The sequence below is a fragment of the Aquarana catesbeiana genome, linkage group LG04 (genome assembly GCF_042186555.1).
Source record: "Aquarana catesbeiana isolate 2022-GZ linkage group LG04, ASM4218655v1, whole genome shotgun sequence".
NCBI classification, from domain to species: domain Eukaryota; kingdom Metazoa; phylum Chordata; class Amphibia; order Anura; family Ranidae; genus Aquarana; species Aquarana catesbeiana.
The window spans coordinates 454,303,466-454,330,081 of record NC_133327.1 but is presented as its reverse complement, the minus strand read 5'-3'; the positions used below and the strand labels follow the sequence as shown (position 1 = coordinate 454,330,081).

At 44.4% G+C, this 26,616-nt stretch overlaps 1 protein-coding gene across 6 annotated transcripts in view; it reads left to right on the top strand.

Annotated features, from left to right (window-relative positions):
- Positions 1-26,616, top strand: part of LG04H6orf118 (linkage group 04 C6orf118 homolog) — a 247,397-nt gene that overhangs the window by 155,071 nt on the left and 65,710 nt on the right. For 4 of the 6 annotated variants that reach the window (XM_073627494.1, XM_073627493.1, XM_073627492.1 and 1 more), the window contains one exon: positions 21,334-21,533. In XM_073627494.1, coding sequence (XP_073483595.1) covers positions 21,334-21,533 — 200 coding nt within the window. The remainder of the gene's footprint in view (positions 1-21,333; positions 21,534-26,616) is intronic. The other 2 variants (XM_073627490.1, XM_073627491.1) reach the window with 1 other exon arrangement.

Here is a 26,616-nt window from a genome sequence, read left to right as displayed (position 1 = left end):
ATATAAATCCTGTATATTATAATATTAATAATAATAATAATGAACCATGGTTGCCCACTCACACAAAAAAAATTGCCACCTGCCAACACATGACTGATCCTGCCTCCTGCTTTATGCTGAATGACTTCTTCGGTTCTCCCCGCCACTTATGTAAGCAAAGGGGCAGGGTGCCCAGAGATATTTTGACCACATATGGATGTCACAAGTTAAATGACTTGTCAAAAAAACCTCTGTTTTTACCACTGACTTCTTTTTTTGTGAATGAGTAGGGGTACTTCGGACCCCTTACTTATACACATGGTATCTGCCCCCCCCCTTATTGAACCTTCGGGGTTCCAATAAAATTACTGCAGTGGTTGTGTGTAAGAGGCCCATGTCCTCATCAACATGGGGACAAGGTGCTTTGTTGGGGCAAAGTAAAGTGCGTGCTCCCCCCATGTTCAGAGCCTGACATGTGGCCTGATATGGTCCAGGAAGAGCAGGGGCTGCACTGGCCTGGTATGGATTGTGGGGGGAGCTCCCAACTACTTTTTTTTTTAAATGTTTAATAATGTTGGGCTCCTTTTACATTCTGCTTTTAGCCAGTGGACACCATATGATCCAATTGGCGGATCATTGATCCACTCCCCAGGTTGCGACATCAGTGAACTGGTACAAGGGTCAAAATGTGATTGGTGGACAGTGTTCTCTATTATACATAATGTTTTTGAAATGCTCTGACCATGACAGGGTTGACTGTCCCAGTTTTGGCGTAAAGTAATTGGTGGGAGTCTACTATTGAATAAAGCCTGGTTGCCATGGAGTTGACTGAACGATTGATACACTGACATTTTTTCGTGCTTAGCCTCACAGTAATCTGGCTTCACAGACAATTGCAGCAGATTTCATTTTGTAAGTGTTCTCTTGGCTTGGGGTGCTATAGGGAGAGAAAACAGCTTGGGATTAAAGTGGTTGTTAAGCCACCATCTCATCTTTATATCATCCCCTCTGTCAGATAAAAAGCTGTAACCTAGTGCGTGTGCCTTTAAAAAAAAAGATTTCTACCTTTTTTTAACAGCATCTCCCATTGATGAGATGACTCCAGGCTCTCAGCTCTCCCTGTGTGATATCTCCAGTGGGAGGGGCCGAGATTCTCCTGCTGACGTCAGCCAGAGAGGAGGGGAGGAGAGGAGCTGGAGTCATTTGATCGTTGTAAAAATGTTAAAATAGGTAGAAATCTTTATTTTTTTAATAAAGTATAGGCAATGTTTTGGCATCATTGGGCAAGGCAGTCAGCCGCCGCTGTCAACATTAATGTTGACACATGGTCCAGCAAGCATGGTCAGGGACGATATATTTAGTTCACAGCACACTGGGTAACTCTGCTTGCAACTAGGAAGGATGCAGCACAGGGCTTAGTGCTTGAGGTTTTCCCCGCCACATACAGCCATACAGCTGGTGGTGATGATGCAAGATCTGTCAGCTGCACACCTTCCTCCTCCTCCTCCTCCTCCTCCATGCCCTCCTCTGCTGGATTGTCCTATGAACCATCAGTACCCCCTAAACGTTCAAGAGGCCATTCAATGAGTCAGGCTAAAAGATGCCATGCAGTGATTCAGCTGGTCTGTCTAGGGGACAGGGGCCACACCAGAGCAGAGATTCTTTCAGCTCTGCAGGGGCAGACCTAGAGGTGGTTCACGCCATGGCAGCTTGAGTCAGGAATGGTGGTGTGCGATAATGGCACTAACCTTCTGTCTGCCCTTCGACAGGGAAAGTTGACACTTGTGCCATGCCTAGCACATGTCCTCAATTTGGTGGTGCAGCATTTCTTAAACAGGTACCTAGGTTTGCAAGATCTTCTAAGGCAGGCAGAATAGTCTGTAGCCATTTCAGTTGGTCATACACAGCCATTGTTAGGTTGTCTGAAATTCAGCAGGAATTTCACCTGCCAGTAAACAGCCTGATTTGTGACATGCCCACCAGGTGGAACTCAACTTTGGTATTGCTGCATTGGCTGCGCATGCTGCAGAGGGCTGCCAATGAGTACCTGTGTGAGTATGGCACAAGGACAGGGTTAGGGCAGCTCTGCTTTCTTTCTCTATGCCAGTGGGCAACAAGGATGGTGAGCCATGACAGTGCATGCAAAAGTGACACAATCCCTCTTGTGTTCCTGCTGGAGCATATTCTGCATGGTATTATGGACAGGGCACTCCAGGCAAAGCAGTGGAAGGAAGAGGAGGACTTCCGTTCTTCTCAAGGAAGGAGGAGGAGGATTCTGGCAGTTTTGGAGGCATAGAAACAGAAGAAGACATGTCAAACCTGATGATTTTCAGTTCCCAGAAACCTTGGGAGTAGTACGTGGCCAGGAGGAGGCAGTTCCAGATACTGTAATCCTCAGTGACCCTGAGGACTCTGCTTCTCATGCCTCCACAAACTTACAGTGCATGGGCTACCTTATTCTTCAAAGTCTGTGAAAGAACCTGAGAATTTGTGGCATCAAGGAGAAGGATCATTATAGTTTGGCAACCCTCCTTGACCACCGTTACAAGGGGAAAGTCTTGGAACTCATTCAGCCCTCCAAGAGGGAGCAAAGAATGAAATATTTTGAGGACCCCTTAAAGAGGAGTCTATGTAGCAGACTCTGGTAGGTTACAGTCTCATGGAAAACTAGTTTTGAGGCTTCTGTTTTTCAAAGGAGGAGCGGTAGAGAAGGGGGTTACCTCAGTGATGCATTTCAAAATGTTTTGAATATGGTGGAAGATTATCTAGGGGCGAAAACAGACATAGAGAGCTTTCCAGTAGTTAATCCGTTGGGTTTCTGGGTCATTAAAATAGACCACTGGCCAGAACGTGCCCAGTTTGCAATTGGGCTGCTAGGCTGCCCTGCATCCAGCGTGCTTTCCGAACGGCATTCAGTGCTGCCGGAGGTTTTGTGACAGATAAAAGAGCGTGTCTGTCCACATACTCCGTTGACCGGCTGACATTTGTCAAAATAAACCAGTCCTGGATTAGCAGCAGCTATCAAGCCCCTGATTAAGTGTTATTGGGATCTTGAAACTCTGCCATACTGTGTCTAGGGTGCCTAACTTTGTGGGTATTGATTTTATCTTGAAGTAATTTTTTGCTATAGGTTTCATAGGCACAATTACCACCCAAGGACCAATTTTTCCACACTGTTTGTCAGGTGCATCAAATTTCAATTTTTTTTACAACAAGGCCAAGTCTTCCTTTCATCAAGAGTACCTCTAGAAGGTTATGGGGTGAAGGCACCAAAAACACCCAAAGACCAATTTTTCCGCAACTATTTGACAGGTGCATCAAATTTTTATTTTTCACAGCAAGGCCAATTATTGCTTTTATCAAGAGTACCTCTATAGGGTTATGGTGTGAAGGCACCACCAATGCCCAAAGCCCAATTTTTCCGCAACTGTGTGACAGGAGCATCAAATTTTAATTTTTTACAGCAAGGCCACTTCTTGGTATCATCAAGAGTACCGTTAGAAGGTTACAGGATGAAGGCACCACCAACACCCAAAGACCAATTTTTCCGCAACTGTTTGACAGAGGCATCAAATTAAATTTTTTTACAGCAAGGCCAATTCTTGCTTTCATCAAGAGTACCTCTATAGGGTTATCATGTAAAGGCACCACCAACATCCAAAGCCTACTTTTTCCACACCTGTTACTTTCATCCAAAGTCTGCGGAAGAGACACCAGACTTTATCTAAAAATAAATTGTTAATCTTGGCCTGAGTGTACTATAATTTGGCTTCTTCACATAAGGCTTGCCCACTGTGGTGCAAATATTTGTTATTGCCATCCAAAGTCTGCCAAAGAGACACTAAAATGTATCCAAAAAAATCTCTAATCTTGTTCCGAGTGCACTAAATTGTGGCCTCATCATACAGATTAGCTCCCCAAGCCATTGTTTACAAAATAAAGAAAACTTGCATCGAAAATCAGTTTAAATGTCCTTTTTATTTTTTTTTAAATGTCAGTTTTGCTGCAGCAGGTTCTTTACACGGTAGGCACTATATTTAAAGGAATTTTTCACTTTTTAATGTTTCACTTTAAGCATCATTAAAATCACTGCTCCTTTAAAACCAATCTTTTTTAAAAGTTTTTTTGCATTGGTACATGTCCCCAGGGCAGTAGCTGGGTCCCCATACCTTTTTTGGCCAATAACTTGCATAAAGGACTTCAAAATGGAGTCTTTTGATTTTTCAAGTTTGGGTCCCATAGACTACAATAGGGTTTGTTGTTCGAAAGTTGTAGCGCGACCCAAATGTGGGGGGTGTTTGGCCCATCTCTATTCACAGGAGCTAACATCGAGAGCTAAAACACATTGGGAGCTTATAATGTTACCAGTTCTTTATGTCCCTATTGATCAACTAATAGTTATGGGGTGCCTGCAGTTTCTCCTCTAAAGGAAGTTCCTTCTGAATTGGGAACTCATTAGTTCTCATGAACAGTTTTGTTTCTAAGGAGCCTCAGTCAGCTGAATCAGCTCCCAGGCTGAGACCATATAGGGGGTCATTTACTATAGCGCTGAAAAATAATCCTGCAGTCCCAGAAAATAGCGTCCAAATAAGGCCAAGTAAGACTTCAACTCTCAGAAACTGAGCGCTAATGCAAATGGAAAGCAGCGCTATTGCAGGCAAAAATGCCTGTCAGATCACATAGGCGGGAATAGTGGAAGTCAATGGGGCTCAAACCTGCAAAATCCAGAGTTCTCACTGAAGGCTTATATGCAAGTTTTTTGCCATAAAAAGTGTATAGGGACCTGGGTCCTGCCCCAGGAGCCATGTATCAATTGGTAAATGTTTTTCCAAAACGGACGTTTTTTCGGGAGCAGTGATTTTAATAATGCTTAAAGTGAAACAATAAAAATGAAAAATTCCTTTAAATATCGTGGCTGGGGGTGTCTATAGTATGCCTGTAAAGTAGCGCATCTTTCCCGTGTTTATTACTGTCCCGCAGCAAAATGACATTTCTAAAGGAAAAAAATTCATCTAAAATTGCTCGCGGCTGTAATGTATAATATAGAATTAAAATCAAAGAAAAAACCGGCGTAGATTCCCCCCACCAGTCCATACCAGGCCATTCAAGTCTGTTATGGATATTAAGGGGAACTCTACGCCAATTAAAAAAAAAAAAATTGCGTGGGGGTCCCCCCAAAATCCATGCCAGGCCCTTCAGGTCTGGTATGGATATTAAGGGAATATCCATACTGCGCCAAAATAAAAAAAAATTGGTGTGGGGGTCCCCCCCAAAATCCATACCAGACCCTTATCCAAGCACGCAACCTGGCAGGCCGCAGGAAAATAACCATACCAGGCCACATGCCCTCAACATGGGGAGGGTACTTTGGGGTCCCCCCAAAACATCTTGTCCCCATGTTGATGTGTTGATCTTGCCCAGTGGTTGTGGGGGTCTGTAGGTGGGGGGCTTATCGGAATCTGGAAGCCCCCTTTAATAAGGGGATCCCCAGATCTCGCCCCCCCCTATGTGAATGGGTATCGGGTATATTGTACCCCTACACATTCACCAAAAAAAAGCAGTAAAATGTGACAAAAGACAATAGCCGGTTTTTGACAATTCCTTTATTGTAAAATAGCTCTTCTTCTTTCCCCACTTCTTCCTCCGGTCTTCTCCATCTTTTTTCTCCATCTTCCTCCGACTTCTTATTCCCCCACTTCTTCCTCCATCTTCCTCTGCTTCTTCCTCCGGTCTTCTCAATCTTCCTCCGGCTTCTTCTTCCCCCGCTTCTTCCTCCATCTTCCTCCACTTCTTCCTCCGGTCTTCTCCATCTTCCACCGGCTTCTTCTTCCCCCAGTCAGTCCTCCGGTCTTTCTCCTCCGCCGCTCCTGCTGAACATTCAAAAAATGAACCTCCTCCAATGCTGCGATGGGGCAGATGACGTGACTCCAAGACCCTGCCCCACAAAGGGCGGGGTCTCCTGATGACGTCATCCGGTGGCCAAGCCCCATAGTTATATATGAAATGGGTGCCATGGAAGTGGACAGATCAGCTGGCCACAGTGTCGGAGGAGGTTCGTTTTCATAGCAGGTCAGCGGCGGAGGACAGTGGCGTAGCGTGGGGGGTGCGGAGGGGGCCATGGCCCAGGGCGCAACATTTAGGGGGGCAAAATTCCACGCCAGTGTGTGTCACTACTGGCTGCCTGCTTCTAAATTTACTTTTCTGTGTCCCCACGCTCTGGCTGCCATGTTCAGTCTCCGCCGCTCTGTGATTGGGCATATGGGATCATGTGCACTGTCAGGGCTGGCCTGTCCATGATCGCGGTAGATCCTGGAGTCCCGCTTGTTCAGTGTCCAGCACCCTGTGATTGGGCGGATGGGGTCATGTGCAGAGGTGGGACTCCAGGAGCAACCGCGATCGTTAACAGGCCAGCCCCGCTGCCACACATGACCCCATACACCCAGTCACAGGGTGCCGAAGTCTGAACATGGCGGATCGCGGGGGACACAAGAAATGGAGATTGTGAGCCGCCGCTGTCTTCTCCTCCTCCTCCTCCCCTCCGGACCGATGGAGAACAAAGAAGAGAAGGTGAGACTCCCTTATAATCATGAGAGTCGTGTTGCTGGCCCCTGGGGGTGGTGGACATGGTCTGGGGAGAGGGAGCTGCCAGTCATAGAGAGAGTAGAAGGGCAGCTAGAGTCATGCAGTGTAGTGGTCAGTATAGGAATACTGTAGGTAGGATAGTGTAGTGGTCAGTGTAGTGGAAAGTGTAGTGTAGTGGTCAGTATAGGAATCAGGTAGGTCAGTGTAGTGTAGTGGATAGTATAGTGTACAGTAGAGTGTAGTGGACAGTATAGTGTAGTGGTCAGTATAGTGGACAGTATAATGTAGTGGACAGTATAGTGGTCAGTGTAATGTAGTGGACAGTGTAGTGGTCAGTATAGTGGACAGTAGAGTATAGTGGACAGTGTAGTGTAGTGGACAGTGTAGTGGTCAGTATAGTGTAGTGGACAGTATAGTGGTCAGTATAGTGTAATGGACAGTATAGTGGTTATTGTAGTGTAGTGGACAGTATAGTGGTCAGGGTAGTGGACAGTGTAGTGTAGTGGTCAGTATAGGAATCAGGTTGGTTAGTACTATTGTAGGAAGGGAAGGGACAGGATTCGGGGAGTGCTAAAAGTACGTAAGTTAGGGGGCACAAATTACTTGCCTTGCCCCGGGCGCTGACAACCCACGCTACGCCACTGGCAGAGGAGAAAGAATGGAGCTGGAGGAAGATGGCGAAGACCAGAGGAAGAAGCGGAGGTAGATGCAGGAAGAAGCGGGGGGAAGAAGAAGCCGGTGGAAGATGGAGAAGACTGGAGGAAGAAGCGGGGAAAGAAGAAGAGCTATTTTACAATAAAGGATTTGTCAAAAACTGGCTTTTGTCTTTTGTCACATCTTACTGCTTTTTTTTGGTGAATGTGTAGGGGTACAATGTACCTGATACCCATTCACATGGGGGGAGCGGAAACTGGGGGTCCCCTTGTTAGAGGGGGCTTCCAGATTCCGATAAGACCCCCGCCCGCAGACCCCCACAACCACTGAGCAAGGGTTGTGGGGATGAGGCCCTTGTCCCCATCAACATGGGGACAAGGTGTTTTGGGGGGGCCCCAAAGCACCCTCCCCATGTAGAGGGCATGTGGCCTGGTATGGTTCAGGAGGGGCGGCCGCTCTCTGGTCCCCCCCATTTTCCTGTGGCCTGCCAAGTTGCGTGCTTGGATAAGGGTCTGGTATGGATTTTGGGGGGACCCCCACGCCATTATTTTGGGGCAGTGTTCCCCTTATTATCCATAGCAGACCTGAAGGGCCTGGTATGGATTGTGGGGAACTCCCACGCAATTTTTTAGATTTTGATGCGGGGTTCTCCCTAAATATTGATACCAAACCCAAAGGGCCTGGTAATGGGGGGAGGACCCCACACCATTTTTGTAAAATTTTGGCATGGGGGGGACCCCTCTGAATCCATACTAGACCTGGGGGGACGACGACAATGCAGTTTTTTTGCTGTTTTTTTTGGCTGGCTTTTTTTGTGCTTTCAGTGGGGAAGCCACTGACAGCTGAAGATTCATTGGTTGTTAAGGACGCGGCAGCTGGCTTCCTGCCCCCCCCCCCCCCGTTAGCAACCAGCTATATACAGTGTAAAAAAAATAAAATAACCGCAAAACACATCAAAAATCACATCACAAAGGCAACAGTTGCATTTCTGGTGCAGTTCCATTGAGATCTATTACCCGCAAATTGTGTGAAAAAAGTCACCGACCATTTCCCATTTCCAAAAACACACTGGCCACAAAACGCATAGATGTAAACTAGTACTATAGGAAACCATGTTAAATGGACTGTAGAGTGTTTCTGAAAACTGCAAAACGCACTAAAAAATGCATTGGTGTGAACCTAGGGTCAGGGACAGTTCACATTGGAGTGAGAGGAGAGGCTCTTTACAGGCGCTATTTATAGCACCTGTTAAGCGCCGCCAGTGTGAAAGCAGCCTAAGATGTAAAAGAACAAAACAAACAAGCTCAATGATTTACTTTTATTTTGCCAGCAGAAACAAAGTTATGTACATTCATTTACTAGCTTCAAAAAATGTCTACAGGATGTATGGTGCTACATTTAGCAAAACAGTTAGCAATTGGGTTTTAAGGGCCCTGCTAATAGGAGCTTACAATCTAAAATTTGTCGAAACCTTACAGTGGACACAGCTTTACTTTCAGTGTATAATGGGCCACATATCACATTTTTATCTGCAAGATTATAGAAACATACTTAACAGTCATTATTCTTACAAAGCATTCCAACATAATATTGAAAAAGCCACATGTTCAAAATATAACACCCGCCACCACCCCACAAATCCACATACATACATAAATTGGTGACCATGTTCTGCTGAAAGCTGTATTTCTGTGTACATGATTAAGTAATGAGATCAAAGAGTAGAAGGTCAGCACATGCTCCCAAACCACATTTGCATGGACAGACAGGAACAATACACACAACATTGAAAGCATGGCCACATAAACCCACTTTTGATTGAAAAAAATGCAGAAGAATTTCAGCAAACAAAAAGCCCCTAGTTGGGCGTTTGTCAATAGGCACAATATCATTCCTTTGCCCCCACAAATCACAGCAAAAAACCTGGCCCTCTCAGGCCAAAGGAACCCCCCCCCCCCCTCACTGCAGCCCTTTATATAAGGTAAGTTGTATTGGTAGCACACCGACACACACCCTATAGAAGTACACGCCCACCAGTATATTTCAATCTGTCTCTTCATGTATGTCTAAAGTGATTGCACCTGATGAGCAGGAACTTTTAATACTTTCTTACATTAGAGGCTATTTCGACAGGAGACAAATAAATTGCCAACGTGTTTTTGGATTGTAGTGAGAAACCCATACAGGTAGAACATATCAACTTTGACACAAGCATTAGGGTGTTGGGGAATTAAACCAGCAACCCCAGTGCTGCTAGACAGAATTGCTACCCACTTAGCCAGCAGGCAGCCTCACACATGTTCTCTGCATCTCTGTGGTGTGAACCAGCCTTAAGTTCATAGCCATGCTCAGTGTCACAAGCAATATACAATATATTGGCCTAAGTATTGGGACGCCTGCCTTTAAACGCACATGAACTGTAATGGCATCCCAGTCTTAGTTCGTAGGGTTCAAAATTCATTTGACCCACCCTTTGCAGCTATAACAGCTTCAACTCTTCTGGGAAGGCTGTCCACAAGGTTTAGGAGTGTGTCTATGGGAATGTTTGACCATTCTTTCAAGGGCATTTGTGAAGTTAGGCACTGATGTTGGCCAAGAAGGCCTGGCTTACAGTCTCTGCTCTAATTCATCCCAAGGTGTTCTGTTGTGCTGAGGTCAGGACTCCAGGCCAGTCAAGTTCCTCCACCCCAAACTCACTCATCCATGTCTTTATGGACCTTGCTTTGTGCACTGGTCCAAATCATTTGGTGGAGGGGGATTATGATGTGGGGTTGTTTTTTAGGGTTTGGGCTTGGCCTCTTAGTTCCAGTGAAGGGAACTCTGCCCTGTACACACGATCGGAATTTCCATCAGAAAAACCTTGGATGGTTTTTCTGATGGAATTCTGCTCAAGCTTGCCTTGCATATACACGGTCACACAAAAGTTTTCTGAACTTTCGACTGTCAAGAACGCGGTGAAGTACAACACTACACCAAGCCGGGAAAATGAAGTTCAATGCTTCCGAGCATGCGTCGAATTGTTTCCGAGCATGTGTAGGAATTTTGCACGTCGGAATTGCTATATTGTTACTGTGTGACCCCTTGTATCTATATCTATTGTTACAGTAATAAATGCACAATTATACACTTGTAGTATTACCTCACAAAAAAAATAAAAAGGGGGGTTTTGGACTGTCCTGCTCAAAGCCCTAATTTGAATCCCATTGAAATGTTCTGAGGGGATTTGAAACAGGCAGTTCATGAAAGAAAACTCACAAATACAGTATTTTGCAGCTGACGAAATTTTTCAGAAGAGTTTTCAAAAACAAAAAATTGTACAGTAGGTGACTGCGATATTGTGTCAATCTCGCTGCTGTTATCAGCGATATTTGACACCTGCGAGCCCCGTCGTGGGAGCCAGCGCCGAGCTGGCTTGCTCATCAGGAAAGGAAAACTTTTTTTTCCTTTCGCGATGAGCGACAGGCAGTGCTGACAGCTGTCTGGTATGAATCAAGAGGGGGAACGCTGTGCCAAATTTTAAATAAACAGCGTGGGTTTCCCCCCAGGGGCATACCAGGCCCTTAGGTCTGGTATGGATTTTAAGGGGAACCCCCATGCCAAAAAATTGGCGTGGGGGTCCCCCCAAAATCCATACCAGACCCTTATCCGAGCACAGGCCAGTCAGGAAAGGGGGTGAGGATGAGCGAGCGCCCCCCCTCCTGAACCGTACCAGGCCGCATGCCCTTAACATGGGGGGTGGGTGCTTTGGGTCAGGGGGGCGCCCATGTTGATGAGGACAAGGGCCTCTTCCCGACAACCCTGGGCGTTGGTTGTCGGGGTCTGTGGGTGGAGGGCTTATCGGAATCTGGGAGCCCCCTTTAATAAGGGGGCCCCCAGATCCTGGCCCCCCCACCCTATGTGAATGAGTATGGGGTACATCGTACCCCTACCCATTCACCTGGGGGAAAAATGTCAATAGAAAAACACACTACACAGGTTTTAAAAGTAATTTATTAGGCAGCTCCGGGGGTCTTCTTCCGAATTTGGGGGTCTTCCGACTTCTCCGCTCTCTCCGGCCTCTTCTCCCGGTGCTCGCTTCTTCTCCCGCTCTCCGGCCTCTTCTCCTGGTGTCCGCTTCTTCTCCCGCTCTTTGGCCTCTTCTCCCGGTGTCCGTTTTTTCTGCCGGGCTCCTCCGCTATCTTCTGCCGCTCTATTTTCAGTCCCGGAGCATGATGGGACTGTGACATCATAAGGGGCGCCCCATGCCTATATAAGTGATCGTGCACCGCTCACACAGCATAACAGTGGGAGACAGCTTTGTTTCAACATCAAAAGAAGAGAAGAAGGAACAAGACTGTGAAGACCGGACCACTGCTAGCAAAAGAGCGGCAGAAGATAGCGGAGGAGCCTGGCAGAAGAACCGGACACCAGGAGAAGAGGCCAGAGAGCGGGAGAAGAAGCGGACACCGGGAGAAGAGGCCGGAGAGCGGGAGAAGAAGCGGACACCGGGAGAAGAGGCCGGAGAGCGGGAGAAGAAGCGGACACCAGAAGAAGAGGCCAGAAAGAGCGGAGAAGTCAGAAGAAGACTCCCGAAGTCGGAAGAAGACCCCAAAGTCGGAAGAAGACCCCCGGAGCTGCCTAATAAATTACTTTTAAAACCTGTGTAGTGTGTTTTTTTTATTGACACTTTTTCCCCCAGGTGAATGGGTAGGGGTACGATGTACCCCATACTCATTCACATAGGGTGGGGGGCCGGGATCTGGGGGCCCCCTTATTAAAGGGGGCTCCCGGATTCCGATAAGCCCTTCACCCGCAGATCCCGACAACCAACGGCCAGGGTTGTCGGGAAGAGGCCCCTGTCCTCATCAACATGGGGACAAGGTGCTTTGGGGTGGGGGGGCCCACAGGGTGCCCCCCTTACCCAAAGTGCCCACCCCCCATGTTGAGGGCATGCGGCCTGGTATGGTTCAGGAGGGTGGGTGCTCGCTCGTCCTCACCATCTTTCCTGACCGGCCAGGCTGCGTGCTCAGATAAGGGTCTAGTATGGATTTTGGGGGGACCCCCAGGCCGATTTTTCGGCGTAGGGGGTTCCCCTTAAAATCCATACCAGACCTAAGGGCCTGGTATGCCCCTGGGGGGAACCCACACCGTTTTTTTATTTAAAATTTGGCGCGGCGTTCCCCCTCATGATTCATACCAGACAGCTGTCAGCACTGCCTGTCGCTCATCGCGAAAGGAAAAAAAAGTTTTTCTTTCCCGATGAGCGGCCCAGCGCGAGATGCACAGTACCCTGTCGCTGAGAACCAGCGCTGGAAACACAATCTCATGGTCAGGTACTGTAGATATCACAAATTGGTAGGCAGTCATGCAAAAGCCTTCTAGATCTATTGAAAGCCATCTTTGCTAAAGAGGGCAAAACCACCTTCTTGTAAGTTGTGTGCTTGCTTTTTCCATAGTACATCATTGCATGTATTCATATTTTTGTTTGAAAAGATGTTTGTAAAAGAGTTTTTATTTAAAAGAGAAGTTGGGGATTTTTTTTAAGAATCATACTTACCTAGGTGGATGAAGCATCGGTCTCCCACCAGCTCTAAGGCTGAGAACTGAGTGATCAAACACTGCTTATCGCTCGGTTTTCAGTGCTCCGTGAGCAGAGAGCTGGTGACTGTAAGTAGATTGATGGGGAATGGAATCCCCATCCGTCTGTTTTTAGCGGACTGGATTAGATGCAAGCGGTTCTAAACAGACACATGTGCATTTACATCAGTCTCTCCATAGAAAACAATGGGTAGTCCAATTGGGCCCATCTGAAAAATGGACAAGCAGACCCGATCAGTGTGCTTGTGTGAAAGGGGCCTAAGGACTTGTTCACACAGGGCATACACAGCGTACCTTTGCAGGGATGCACAGGTGTTCTGTGCATCTCTGTGCAGACAGTCCCATTGATGTCATTTGGGATGTAGCACCTGCATGAACAGAGCCGTTGCTCCCAATTTTACATCCATGTAGGGCCGCATATATGTCCCTGAGCTCACACTGCCTTTGGGGTCATGTACCCACACCCACACAGATGTCAGATTGGGAACAGCAGCTACGCCTGTGCAGCCATTGCATCCCAATTGACATAAATGGGACTGCTTGTACGGGGATGTAGGGAACATCTGTGCATCCCTGTGCGGTTACACATGGCCCCCCATGGGCATACACTTTAGTATGCCACATGTGAACGAGGCTTTAGTACTAATTTTGCAGGAAATTTGTAAGTTACGTTGTGTTTATGTGCAATATTAATAATTTTAGTGTTTTTTTTGTGAAAATAGCGATATGATGAACATTTGCGCAATTATTGCGGGGCCCAAAAAATCAGTAGCACTTTTTTTTATTCTACTGGCCATGTGCTTTTAGAAAATGTCTACTTTGAGGGGTCTTTTCAAATCCTGAAAGCTGTAAATGAAAAATGAAAACCTCCAGATTTTTAGAGAAATTTTTGGGTACGTTCGATTTTCACCATTTTGCAAAAAGACGCAATTTAAAATTTACAATATTTGTTATTTATTAACTTCATACAGGTTAAGCTTTTATATTTAGTAGGGATTTAGCAGGGATTTTGTAAAATTTTTGTAAAATTATGCTAATAATAGTTTTAGTGTTTCTTTTTTGTGAATATATTGGTTTGATAAACATGTGCGCAAATACCACGGGGTCTAAAAAATCAGTAGCACCTTCTTTTTATTCTAGAGGTCATATGTTTTCAGAAAATATATGGTTTTGGGGGTCTTTCACAAATTCTGAAAGCTGTAAGGGAAAAATTAAAACCTTCAGATTTTTAGCGAAATTTGGATATTTACATTTTTGCGTACGTTCGATTTTCACCATTTTGCAAAAAGGCACAATGTAAAAATTTAAACTTTTTGTTATTTATTAACTCCATACAGGTTAAGCTTTTATATTTAGTAGGGATTTAGCAGACATTTTGTAAAATTAGCTGTGTTTTTATTTGCTAATAATGGTTTTAGTGTATTTTTTGCAAATATATTGGTTCGATAAACATTTGCGCAAATACTACAGAGTCTAAAAAATCAGTAGCACCTTCTTTTTATTCTAGAGGTCATATGCTTTCAGAAAATATATGGTTTTGGGGGTCTTTCACAAATTCTGAAAGCTGTAAGGGAAAAATGAAAACCTTCAGATTTTTAGAGAAATTTGGATATTTACACTTTTGCGTCTGTTCAATTTTCACCATTATGCAAAAAGACGCAATTTAAAAGTTACAAATATTTGTTATTTATTCACTCAATACAGATTAAGCTTTAATATTTAGTAGGAATTTTGTAAAATTTGCTGTGTTTTTCTGCTAATAATGGTTTTAAAGTATTTTTTGCAAATATATTGGTTTGATAAACATTTGCGCAAATACCGCGGGGTCTAAAAAAATCAGTAGTACCTTCTTTTTATTCTACTTATCATGTGCATTCAGAAAATATATGGTTTGGGGGGTCTTTCACAAATTCTGAAAGCTATAAGTGAAAAATAAAAACAAAGGAAAAATTGCAAAAATGGTCTGGCCACCTGAGTGTACAAAATGGAGCACAGGGCCTGGCAGCGAAAGGGTTAAGTACTGTATATCACCTTAATCTGTAGGAACTGTTTGAATTAAGAGCGAAAGTTTGCTTGTTCAATATGGTTAAAAAAGTTTACAATTTCCATTGTGTGTACTTTGTTTCACAAATACATGAACTTTATATTTCAATATTTTCTATTGAGGTAACAAGACAATGTCGTATAAGGCACAAGAAAAGACCGTAAGGCCCCTTTCACACAGGCGGACCGTTCAGATCCGTCTGTGAGTTTTTTCAGGTGGATCTGAACGGTCGCTCCATACAGCTCTATGAAGCGACGGATGTCAGTGGTGACATGTCTGCTGACATCCGATCCGCCCCGATCCACAAAATCCAGACGGATGCATGTCCTATTTTCCATCCTTCTGGCAGATCGGATGAAAACGGACAGGTGGTCAATAATCATCATCCACCCCACCCCCCTTAGGGGAGAGCGGACTCTTTACTCTTTGACAGGCCCATCAATGCACAGTGTGCAGAGACGGACTTGTCATCCGCCGACTCAGCGGGGATCAACTGAGCGATCCCCGCTGAGCAAGCGGAGTAGTAAAAATGGACAGCCCCGTGTGAAAGGGGCCTAAGTACATCAACTTTAACAAAAAAGAAGACCATGATATATTAGCAGCTTACAAGTTCATACTGTTCCTGTGTATTCATTCTGGGTTACTGTATTGGAATTTTACAAATTCTAGCAATACATCAGCTTCTACTGTTTGTTGCAACATATGTGTATAAGTGTGGATTAGCAACCAAATATTTCTGAAATGAAAACTAAAATAAGAAACAGATGCTTCTATTTACATTTGCTGTTACCTGTGACCTTTGACACCAAATTATATCAATACTGCAGAAAACGTGTAGCAACAGGTTTCTTTTTAACCTTGAAAAAATGTAAAGAGTACTTTATTTCTTTCTGTTAAATGAAATATTACACTACATTTAAATATACAGTTGTGCTCATACCCTGGCAGAATGTATGATTTCTTGGCCATTTTTCAGAGAATATGAATGATAACACAAAAACTTTTCTTTCACTCATGGTTAGTGTTTGGCTGAAGCCATTTATTATCAATAAACTGTGTTTACTCTTTTTAAATCACAATGACAACAGAAACTACCCAAATGACCCTGATCAAAAGTTTACATACCCCAGTTCTTAATACCGTGTATTGCCCCCTTTAACATCAATGACAGCTTGAAGTCTTTTGTGGTATTTATGGATGAGGCTTTTTATCTTCTCAGATGGTAAAGCTGCCCATTCTTCTTGGCAAAAAGCCTCCAGTTCCTGTAAATTCTTGGGCTGTCTTGCATGAACTGCACGTTTGAGATCTCCCCAGAGTGACTCAATGATATTGAGGTCAGGAGACTGAGATGGCCACTCCAGAACCTACACTTTATTCTGCTGTAGCCAATGACAGGTCGACTTGGCCTTGTGTTTTGGATAATTGTCATGTTGGAATGTCCAAGTACGTCCCATGTGCAGCTTCCTGGCTGATGAATGCAAATGTTCCTCCAGTATTTTTTGATAACATACTGCATTCATCTTGCCATAAATTTTGACCAAATTTCCTGTGCCTTTGTTGCTCACACAACCCCAAAACATCAGCAATCCACCTCCGTGTTTCACAGTAGGAATGGTGTACCTTTCATCATAGGCCTTGTTGACATCTTTCAAAATGTAACGTTTATGGTTGTGGCCAAAAAGCTCAATTATGATCTCATCACTCCAAATGACTTTGTGCCAGAAGGTTTTAGGCTTGTCTCTGTGCTGTTTGGTGTGCTGTATGCAGGATACTTTGTGGCATTTGCGTAGTAATGGCCTTCTTCTGGCGACTCAACCATGAAGCCCATCTTTCTTCAAGTGCTTCCTTATTGTGCATCTTGGATCAGCCACACCGCATGTTTTCAGAGAGTCCTGTAATTCATCTGAAGTTATTTGTAGTAGGCAATTTTAAAGATGGTGAAGTACTAACCAGCCATTGGTATGCAGCAAAAACTCGGTTTCTCAGATACAGTGTTTTTTTTTCAAAATGTTGTAGGGGAGGGGCAAAATAAAGCATGTGGAACTTGCTATAATTATACTTTAAACAGTATCAGTTACTAGTCTTAAAGTGGTTGTAAACCATTTCATATATCCAGTGAAGTGATTGGCCTCAGGTGATACACCTAGTTGAAACAAATCCTCCTAAATAAGTTGTGCCTGTTTATCTGTAGTTTTCCCTTCTGTACATCTGTTCAAAGTCTAGGATTTATACAGCTTACAGCTTATCTGCGCTTTTAGAAAGCGAGGGGTATAGAGGTGAAATTACACTCTGCTGAGCTCAGGGAGGAGAGCTGATTGGAGGGAAGGGATTTACCCCGCTTCACACAGCACACAGGAACAGAGCTAAGGCTGTCAATTACAGGCTATATGCTGGATCTCCCTCCCTTGTCACCTTTTAATTCTTGGTGTCTGGAAAACTTGTCAGAAGGGACTCATACAGATAGCAGAGGAATGAGGCAGCAGACAGAAATTACACTGGAGATGACTGGATTGGATAGGGATATGCTTTGTTCATATTTTATGTCAGAGGTTTACAACCATTTCAAAATGTAGTTTTTGCATTTTAATGCAAGGCATGCCTTCATATTATTTGCACCATGTCCAGTCCAGTGCTAAACTGTAGTGATGCATTCTACTCTAACTGCCATTGCTAAAGACCTGCTTATTTAGTATACAGCGGGGTTCAGCAACCTGTAGATTGCGATATACCAGTAGATTGCGGCCTGGGCTTGCTGACTCACTTTTCCAGAGCATCAAACAGAGGGCAATGCATAGGGACTACTTGTAAAGTTTGGGCTTTAGGAAGGAGCAAGAGATGCATAAGCCAATGCCTCCTGTATAGTACTGGCTCCTGGACCCAGGCGGAGTGATACCAGCTGGTCTTCAGAGTGGTGCCAGCAGCAGGTAAGAAGAGATCTTCAGGTCAGTGTGAAGCAATAACAGTATAGGGCTGACGGATGTGTTCCGATTTACCCACACTGAGGATACAGTGCAGTGTAGCTGCAGCTTTCCTGCGGGTTTGCTGTGCTTAGCCATAGACTTCTATTATATCCTTCGGGTTTGGTTCACTTTCTGAATGCAGGAGTTTTGGTGCACTTTAGAAAGTGCACCATGCCTGCAGGATATAATAGAAGTCTATGGCAAAGTACAGCTAACCTGGGAAAGTAGCAGATGCACTGCGCTACACCCGTGGTGCATGTCAGCCGCAGCACATCATTATGAAAGCTGCCCTATAGGGGGCTCAGAACAGTTATGCTGCGTACACACGAGTGGACTTTTCAACCGGACTGGACAATTCGACCGTGTGTGGGCTTCATCGGACCTGCAGCAGACTTTTTCGGTCGAAAATCTGACGGACGTTAGATTTGGAACATGCTTCAAATCTTTCCGATGGACTCGAGTCCGGTCGAAAATTCCGTTCGTCTGTCGCTAGGGCAGCTATTAGCTACTGGCTATCAACTTCCTTATTTAAGTCCGGTCATACGTCATCACGTACGAATCCGCCGGACTTTGGTGTGATCGTGTGTAGGCAAGTCCGGTCATTCGAAAGTCTGTCGTAACTCCGTCGAAGAACCGTTGGAAAGACCGTCGGCCCTTGTTGTCGGAAAGTCCAACCGTGTGTACGCGGCATAAGGGTTCATTTACATTTGCAGTTTGGGGGTGGTAAAACCCCATAGTTAAGACGTGTTTTTACCACCCCGTCCCAACCTCACGCCCTTTAGCTGCAGTGGCCAGAGATGTACACATGCTGCAGCTAGAGTTATATGCCCTGACTTGGTTGGTGGATATAGAACCTGCCAAGCATGTCCCATTCAAGTGAATGAGGCCACTCTGCAAGTGCCCTGTAACCTTGTGTAGTAGAGCAGATAAGGGGTTAAAGCAGTCAGCGTTGTGTTGCTTTCTCACCATCTGCTTTAACCCCCTTGGACCCACCGCAAAAGCATGCAATTACAGGGCACTTGCAGTGTGGCCCCATTTAATTAAATGGGTCACAATTGTCAGGCAGTAGCATCCAGAGTTCTTAATTCTTGCTGCAGCATGTGTACACCTTTGGCTAATGTGATGCTTGTGATGCAATTTTCAGAAATCATGGCATTTTTGCCTTTGCAAAATTATTTCATTTACTATCGTACACAATTGCGCTTAATAAAGAAAGCAATACAAAATTCATACTTAAAATTTAAATTATGTTAATCTTTAGTAGAGCTTGGGTGTCCTCCAAATTCATTTCTAACCATTACTCCAACCTCACACTCTTTTGTACACCAATGAGCTGCAGGCCAGGTCATTATGTGAGCTGTGGAGCATGGAATGACCCTGGTCCACAGTTCATTGGAGTACAAAAGAGTGTGAGTTTGGGTTAGGCCTTCTCTTAGGCTCACCTCAACCCAACTTATCCCCCCCTTCAGTCTATCATGAATACTGTTGTCAGACTCATCTACCTTAACAACCGCTCAGTGTCTGCCATCCCTCTCTGCCATTCCCTCCACTGGCTTCCGATTGCCTAGGGAATTAAATGCAAAATACTAATTTCAGCATACAAAGCCATTTACAACTCTGCCCTGAGCTACATTACCAGTCTTGTCTCAAAATATCACCCAAACCGTCCTCTCTGCTCCTCCCATGACCTCCTGCTCTCTAGATCTCTTGTCTCTTCCTTCCATGCTAATCTCCTGGACTTTTTTAGAGCCTCTCTCATCCTCTGGAACTCTCTATCTCAGTCTGTCCACCTTCACCTAACAACTGAACTTTTAATCCCTTCATCAGCTTATCCCTCACAGTTATTACCTTTTGTACCACTTGCCCCACCCTATTAGATCGTAAGCTCTTATGAGCATAAAAAGATCTTTTTTTTTATATTTTGTAACTGTACTGTCTCCCTTTTACCACTTCCCGACCACACTATAGCCAGATGATGGCTACAGCGTGGTGGGGTTCTGGGAGGGTATCATATGAAGTCCTCCTGTGATCATGTCCGCCGCACGCTGTGATCACTGTGATATAGCTCTGTGATTTCTGTGACACAGCTGATGACAGATCAGGGTAAAAGGCCAATCACACATGATCATCTGTGTCCAATTACAGCTGCTCATGATGTAAACACAAGCCGGTTATCGGCATTCCTCGCGCTGTCAGGGTGAGGAGAGGAGAGGAGAGACGGTAACTGACTTGTGTGAAAGGGACATCTACACTGATAATCAGGGCACAGTGTCCTGATTATCAGTGCAGCCCCAACAGTGGCCACCGGAGTTGCCAATCAGTGGCCATCAGTGCCACCTATCAGTGCCCACCAGTGCAGCCTATCAATGCCCATCAGTGCAGCCTCATTAGTGCACATCAATGAAGGAGAAAAGTTACCTACATGTTATAACAAACTATGAAAAATTTTTTTTACTTTACCAAATTTTCGGTCTTTTTTTGTTTTTTTTTTAGCAAAAAATTAAAAAAACCTAGTGGTGATTAAACACCACCATAAGAAAGCTCTATTTGTGTAAAAAAATTATAAGACTGTCATATGATACGGTATAGCATGAGCGCGCAGTTGTCATTCAAAGTGTGACAGCACTGAAAGCTGAAAATTGACATGGGCAGGAAGGGGGTAAAAGTGCCCAGTATGTAAGTGGTTTAATTGTAAAGTGCTGTACAAACCATTGGTGCTGTATAAATCCAGTATTATAATAATAATAATAATAATTATATAAATTAATTCAGTGAATGCCCAAGGTCATCTTCAATCTTTTGCACTCAGAGTAACATTAGTTGGATGTAAACCCAATGTCATCCTTTCTAAACTACTGCCATAGGGGTTATCTATAAGGATATACATGCCTCCTGCATGTATCTTTATCTGTAAAATGTCTCCCCTCTGTCTGTTATTAGACCCGAAAAACTGCATATTCTGTGGGTGGGTCTGTTGTCTGGAGCTCGGTGGGTGGAGTTGTGATGTCAGTAGACTCCCCGCCCACCTCTACACTCCCCTTGTCAATATTCTTTTTCTCTGTGTATTTCTAACACTGAACTTCTGCTATGATCTCTAACATCCAGTGAAAAGACAGGAAAGTAACCACATGACTTCAGCATGCGAAATCATGCTGAGGTGTGGAACAGCCAATCCTTGCAGAGCTGCTGAAGAAAGGAGTGGGGGAGGGAATTTAAAAATACTGCACGTCTCTTAGGCTGAAGCACGAGATGCAAATCACCTGTCACTCACAGCAAGGGGGAGGATTTGACAAAGTTTTTCTCAGTTTGTCAAGAATTGTCTCACTGAACAATAAAAGAGGATTGCTCAGAGATGGATTAACTCTGTGTGGCAAGACTGGGCTCAAATGATAGGAAATCTTATACTCTACAGTATGATAAAAAAAAAAAAAAATTGGGTTTACGTCCACTTTAATGCATTGCTTTTACACTATCAGTTTGAATGCATCTTTTATTTATGTATTTACCTTTTTGTAATTAGTTTTGTTATATATTAAGCAGATTCTTCATTGGATTCACAAGAAGAAAAATCAGAGAAGCAGTTTTATCTTCCAAATGAAGAAGAAACATTTGTTTCAAAAAGAAGTAGGATCTTGAAAACATACCATGAAGTGAAGGCTCTAGAGGATGAAATCAGAAAGAATATGACTCATATGGTGAATTCTGAGGCTTTAGAGCAATATATAAAAGACGTTCAGGTAATTTAAGTTCAAATATAGATAATTCATGTACACAATAGCCTTTATCAACCAGGTTATTCCAGAGATTGCTAAAGCAGTTGTATAGCTATAAATTTAGCAATCTACACAGCCGCTACTGGATTTTGGGGTAGGAGATTGTTGAGACAAATTAAACATTGACAGTTTGCATGTAATGTTAACACAAACCCAGTGCAGCGTTATGAAGGGTTGAAGAGGATGCTGTTGGCGATGACCCTTTAAATTCTTCAGTCTAGAAGAGCTGACATCAGTTGGCGTTATCTGGATCCTTACTAATCACAGGTATCTTTTTTTTAATCTGGGCAATAAGGAGCATTTGTTTAGCTGTCTTAGTGTACATATATTGCTCTCGTAACTTTTGTCATAGCTCAACCACTCTGAAATAAACCCTATATTATTTATTTTTATCATTACGGGTATTTATTTAGTGCCACAATGTGTTGCATATCTTGTATTATTCACATCAATCCCTGGCCTCAAGGAGCTTACAAATCTAAGGTCTAAAGCTCCAAAAGATGGTCACTGAGCTCTTAAAATGTAAGAATGTGTCTGCCTGGTATTTTTGGAAAAGTTAGCAATCTTTTAAATAGAGCGTTTTCAATAGCTTCTGGCCTGCCAACATTTAGACCCGTGGCAGGATTTTCAATGTGAACAACTTTGAGTCTTCTGATATATTTAGGGGATTGAGGACCTAGCCACCTGATGTGCAGATCTAGTTCTTCTGTAGGTGTGACATCTAGTTCACTGATTGTGGATTTCCAGCCTCTGTAGTTTTTAGGTTTTTGATCAAACTTAGTGGGACCTGTCTTGGTGGGCTCTTTGTGAAGCAAGTATTTATCAAACTATGACATGTCTGAGTTTTCAGACTGTGGATGCACAGCTGTATGCGAAACAAAGTAAGTGTGCTGAGATTGAATGACTTTGAGCGGTATGATGGTGTAAAGGAGCTCATAACTGACACTGGCTCAGAGCTGATTGCTGTGTTGGTTGGATCACAGTGTACTTGGTAGGAGGTATTTGACTAGACTCATGGTAAGATGTGTTGTCTATTATATGCATAGTGGAATCTACAGTTTGCTGTGGTGCAAAAGCCTGGTGTACTGAGGGATGAGTAGGCAGATTGTTTTGAGAGGTGGTAGGAATGATGTTCTGACCTTGGTTGAGGGAACCAGCTTCTGTTCCTGGGAGCTGCAGTTTTGGGAGAGAGTATGATGCATACACTTCCACTAAGTGTATGCAGCTGTTATGTCTTTCACTTTCACTAGCAGCTTTCTCTAAAACCTTTAACCTTGCCATAGCTGTGGTGTAATCACATTGTTTTTCCAAAGCTTCCATCTCTGCTCTCTTGCATGCAACTTCTGCTTTCATTTCCAATTCCATCTGTGCTTTCATGCGTGTAGCTTCTTTTTCCTCCTTTGCTTCCATCAGTTCTTTCCTGCATGCAGTTTATGTGGCTTCTGTTTCCAGATCTTCTTTCTTACATGCAGCTTCTGCTTCATGCAGATGCCAATCAGCACCCATTAACAATGCCTGCCAGTGCCATCAGTCATGCCTATCAGTGCAGTCTATCAGTGCCAGCCAGCAGTGCGCATCAGTACCCATCAATGCCGTCTTTCAGTGTCCATCAGTGCCCAGCAGTGCCGCCTATCAGTGCCACCCATAAGTACCCATCAGTGCAGGCTTTCAGTGCCCATCAGTGTAGCCTATACGTGCCCATCAGTGCCCACTAGTGCCACCTATGAGTGCCCATCAGTGCCGCCTATCAATACCCATCTGTGCTGCATATCAGTGCCCATCAGTGCCACCCATCAGTGCCCACCCAGTGCCCATCAGTGCCACCTCATCAGTGCCATCTCATTGGTGCCACCTTATTAGTGCCCGTCAGTGCAACTTATCAGTGCCCACCAGTGAAGGAGAAAACTTACTTATTTACAAAATTTTATAACAGAAACAAAGAAAAACTTTTTTTTCAAAATTTTCAGTCTTTTTTTATTTGTTTAGCAAAAAATAAAAACTGCAGAGGTGATCAAATGCCATCAAAAGAAAGCTCTATTTGTGGAAACAAAATGATACAAATTTTGTGTGGGTACAGTGTATCATGAATGTGCAATTGTCATTTAAAAAGTGACTGCGCTGAAAGCTGGCTTGGGCAGGAAGGGGCGAAAGTGTCTGGTATTGAAGTGGTTAAAGGGGGAGTAGGACATGGGTCAGGCTTCCATGCATATATTTTATGCTCTCAAACCCCAGGAATTGTATGTCAGTGGGGGGAGATATCTGAGGACAATATTTTCCTCAGAAACCCCAAGGACTTGGCTTCCTCTAACTCCAGAAATGGATGGCAGGCTCACTCATTCTCCAAGTCCCACAAGAGGACTCAATAATTTGGGTCAAGGAGCAGGACCATTACTGGTTTGCCATCCTTTTGAATCCATCTTATAAGAGGGAAATGTTACAGCTCATTCTGCCATCAATTAATGAATTAAACAGCCAAAGGATGTTCTGCAGAGGAACGTCTTAAAATGTATATAAACCAAAATGTAATATATTGCAGTCTTACTAGTCCTTGATGTGGTGACTGCATTTGCTTTATTTTTCATACTTTTACTGTATTTTTCCTGGTGATTCTGCAAATAATAATAAACTAAAAATAAGTTGTGCAAAAATGTCACAATCCAGATAAAATGAATATGTAAACAATAAAGTTATCTCAGTAATAGCTGCACTCAGGTGCATCCGCGCATAAACAATACACAAACTAATGAAACCAAAATTGTGTTACGCTATCAATATAAAGTGGATAAACTCATAATAACATTTATCCAATCAAGTGAAAAAAATCTATATACAGTGTAGCAGAGAGTCCCAGAGAGAGCCAGGAAAAGTCCTGTTCGTGGTTTATACATCTCCCAGGCTCCTCTCATACACGTTCAGGGATCTCTGATCCACGATCCAGTTCAGATCTTGGCCCTCTCACCCAAGCCAATTTAACCACTTGCCTACAGGGCACTTACACCCCCTTCCTGCACAGGCCATTTTTCAGCTTTCAGCGCTGTCGCACTTTGAATGACAATTGCGCGGTCATGCTACACTGTACCCAGATGAAATATTTATCATTTTCTTCACACAAATAGAGCTTTCTTTTGGTGGTATTTAATCACCGCTGCTGCTTTACAAAAAAAAAAGACTAAAAAATTTGAAAAAACCTTTTTTTTCTTAGTTTCTGCCAGTAAATTTTGTAATTAAGTCATTTTTCTACTTCACTGATGTGCGCTGATGAGGCGGCACTGATGGGCACTGATAGTCTGAACTGGTGGGCATTGATGAGGTTGCACTTATGGGTTCTGATGAGGCGGCACTGATGAGGAGGCACTAATATGGTGCACTTATGGGCACTGATAGGTGGCACTGATGAGCACTGATAGGTGGCACTGATGGGCACTAATAAGTGGCACTTATTGGCACTGATAGGCAGCACTGGTGGGCACTGATAGGCGGCACGGATAGGCGATACTGATGGGCATTAATGGGTGGCACTGATGGGCGACACTGATGGGAATTGATGGACAGCATTGATGGGCAGCACTGATAGCCAGCATGGACTGGCATCACTAATGGGTACTGATTGCTGGCAGTGGTGGGCACTGATTGCTGGCACTGGTGGGCACTCATCGCTGGCACTGATTTGTGGCACTGGTGTCGCTATTGTAATCAGGGCACTGATGATCAGTGCCCTGATTACATGTGTAAATGTCTCCCGTGAGCAGATGACGCTGATCGGCTCTCCTCGCCACACACTCTGTCAGCGTGAATTGAGGAGCGCCGATTACTGGCATCTCCGGGTTTACATGTGACCGGCTGTGATTGGACACAGCCCATCACATGGTTAAAGAGCCGCAGACGTGGCTCTTTACAGAGATCGGGGTTGCGCCGTGTCCTAGCAACATGGAGCGGCTGCGATCGCCACGCTGCGCACCCGTTCTGGGACGCCATCATATGACGGCGTCCCAGAACAAGAGCCGCACCGGCCCGCCGTCATTTGACGGCAGGGCGGGCAGCAACTAGTTAAACTCACCTGTGACAGACAGCCTTTCCTCTCTGCCTGGGAAACACAGACAACACTGGTTTGTGAGAACAAAAGGTTGGTAAAAAGCTGTTAAGCTGTATCTGTGGAAGCTGACAAGCTGTAGGCTTGCTCAGCCTGATAGTTAGAACCTGTTTATATTGTGTAGTTAGTGCCGAGACACGGCTAGGTTTTTGTTTGACTATTTTTGTTCTGTTTGTTTTCTGAAACACTGTACAGCACCTGTATATAGATTTGTATATATCACCAATAAACACTGCACTGTTTGTCACTACCTCACTGGATTTGGTATCTGTGCCTGAAAGACTGCTTATCCCAGGGAGCTTTGTACTGCCTCCCTGTCCCCCAGGTTACATATGTTGGAGGCTGCAACCAGCTGTAGTAAGTTACTACTTAAAAGGCCAGTACCTACTGTGACTAAACATGGAGGAAATCCTTAAACAATTGGTGTTATCCAACGCTGCACAGCAGCAAGCAAACCCTGCACAACAGAAAGCCAACGCTATCGCACAGAAGCAAACCAAGGTGCTGTGCCAACAGATTGCTGCTGTACAGGAGCAATCACAGAGACTGTTTGAACAGCTAGACACTGCTGCAAAAGCGGATAGGAAAACCCTGACTGAGGTTGTGGAGATGCTAGCACAGTGGTCACCTGCTAAAATTGATGATGTTGGAGACAAGCCCTCAGCCATCCATGTGGGTCGCTTTCTTTATAAGATGACTGCAGATGATGATCCAGAGGCATTTCTGCTAATGTTTGAATGGATCGCTGAGAGGGAAGGTTGATCTGAAACCCAGTGGGCAGGACTGGTCGCTCCCTTACTCTCTGCAGAATTGCAGAAGGCCTACTATGATCTGGAGTCGGCAGAAACGGGAGACTATGAGAAGGTCAAGCAGAAAATCCTGGTGCGACTCAATGTCACCTTGGCCGTTCAAGCATAGCGAGTCCACAGCTAGTTCTTCCAAGATGAGAGGCCCCCA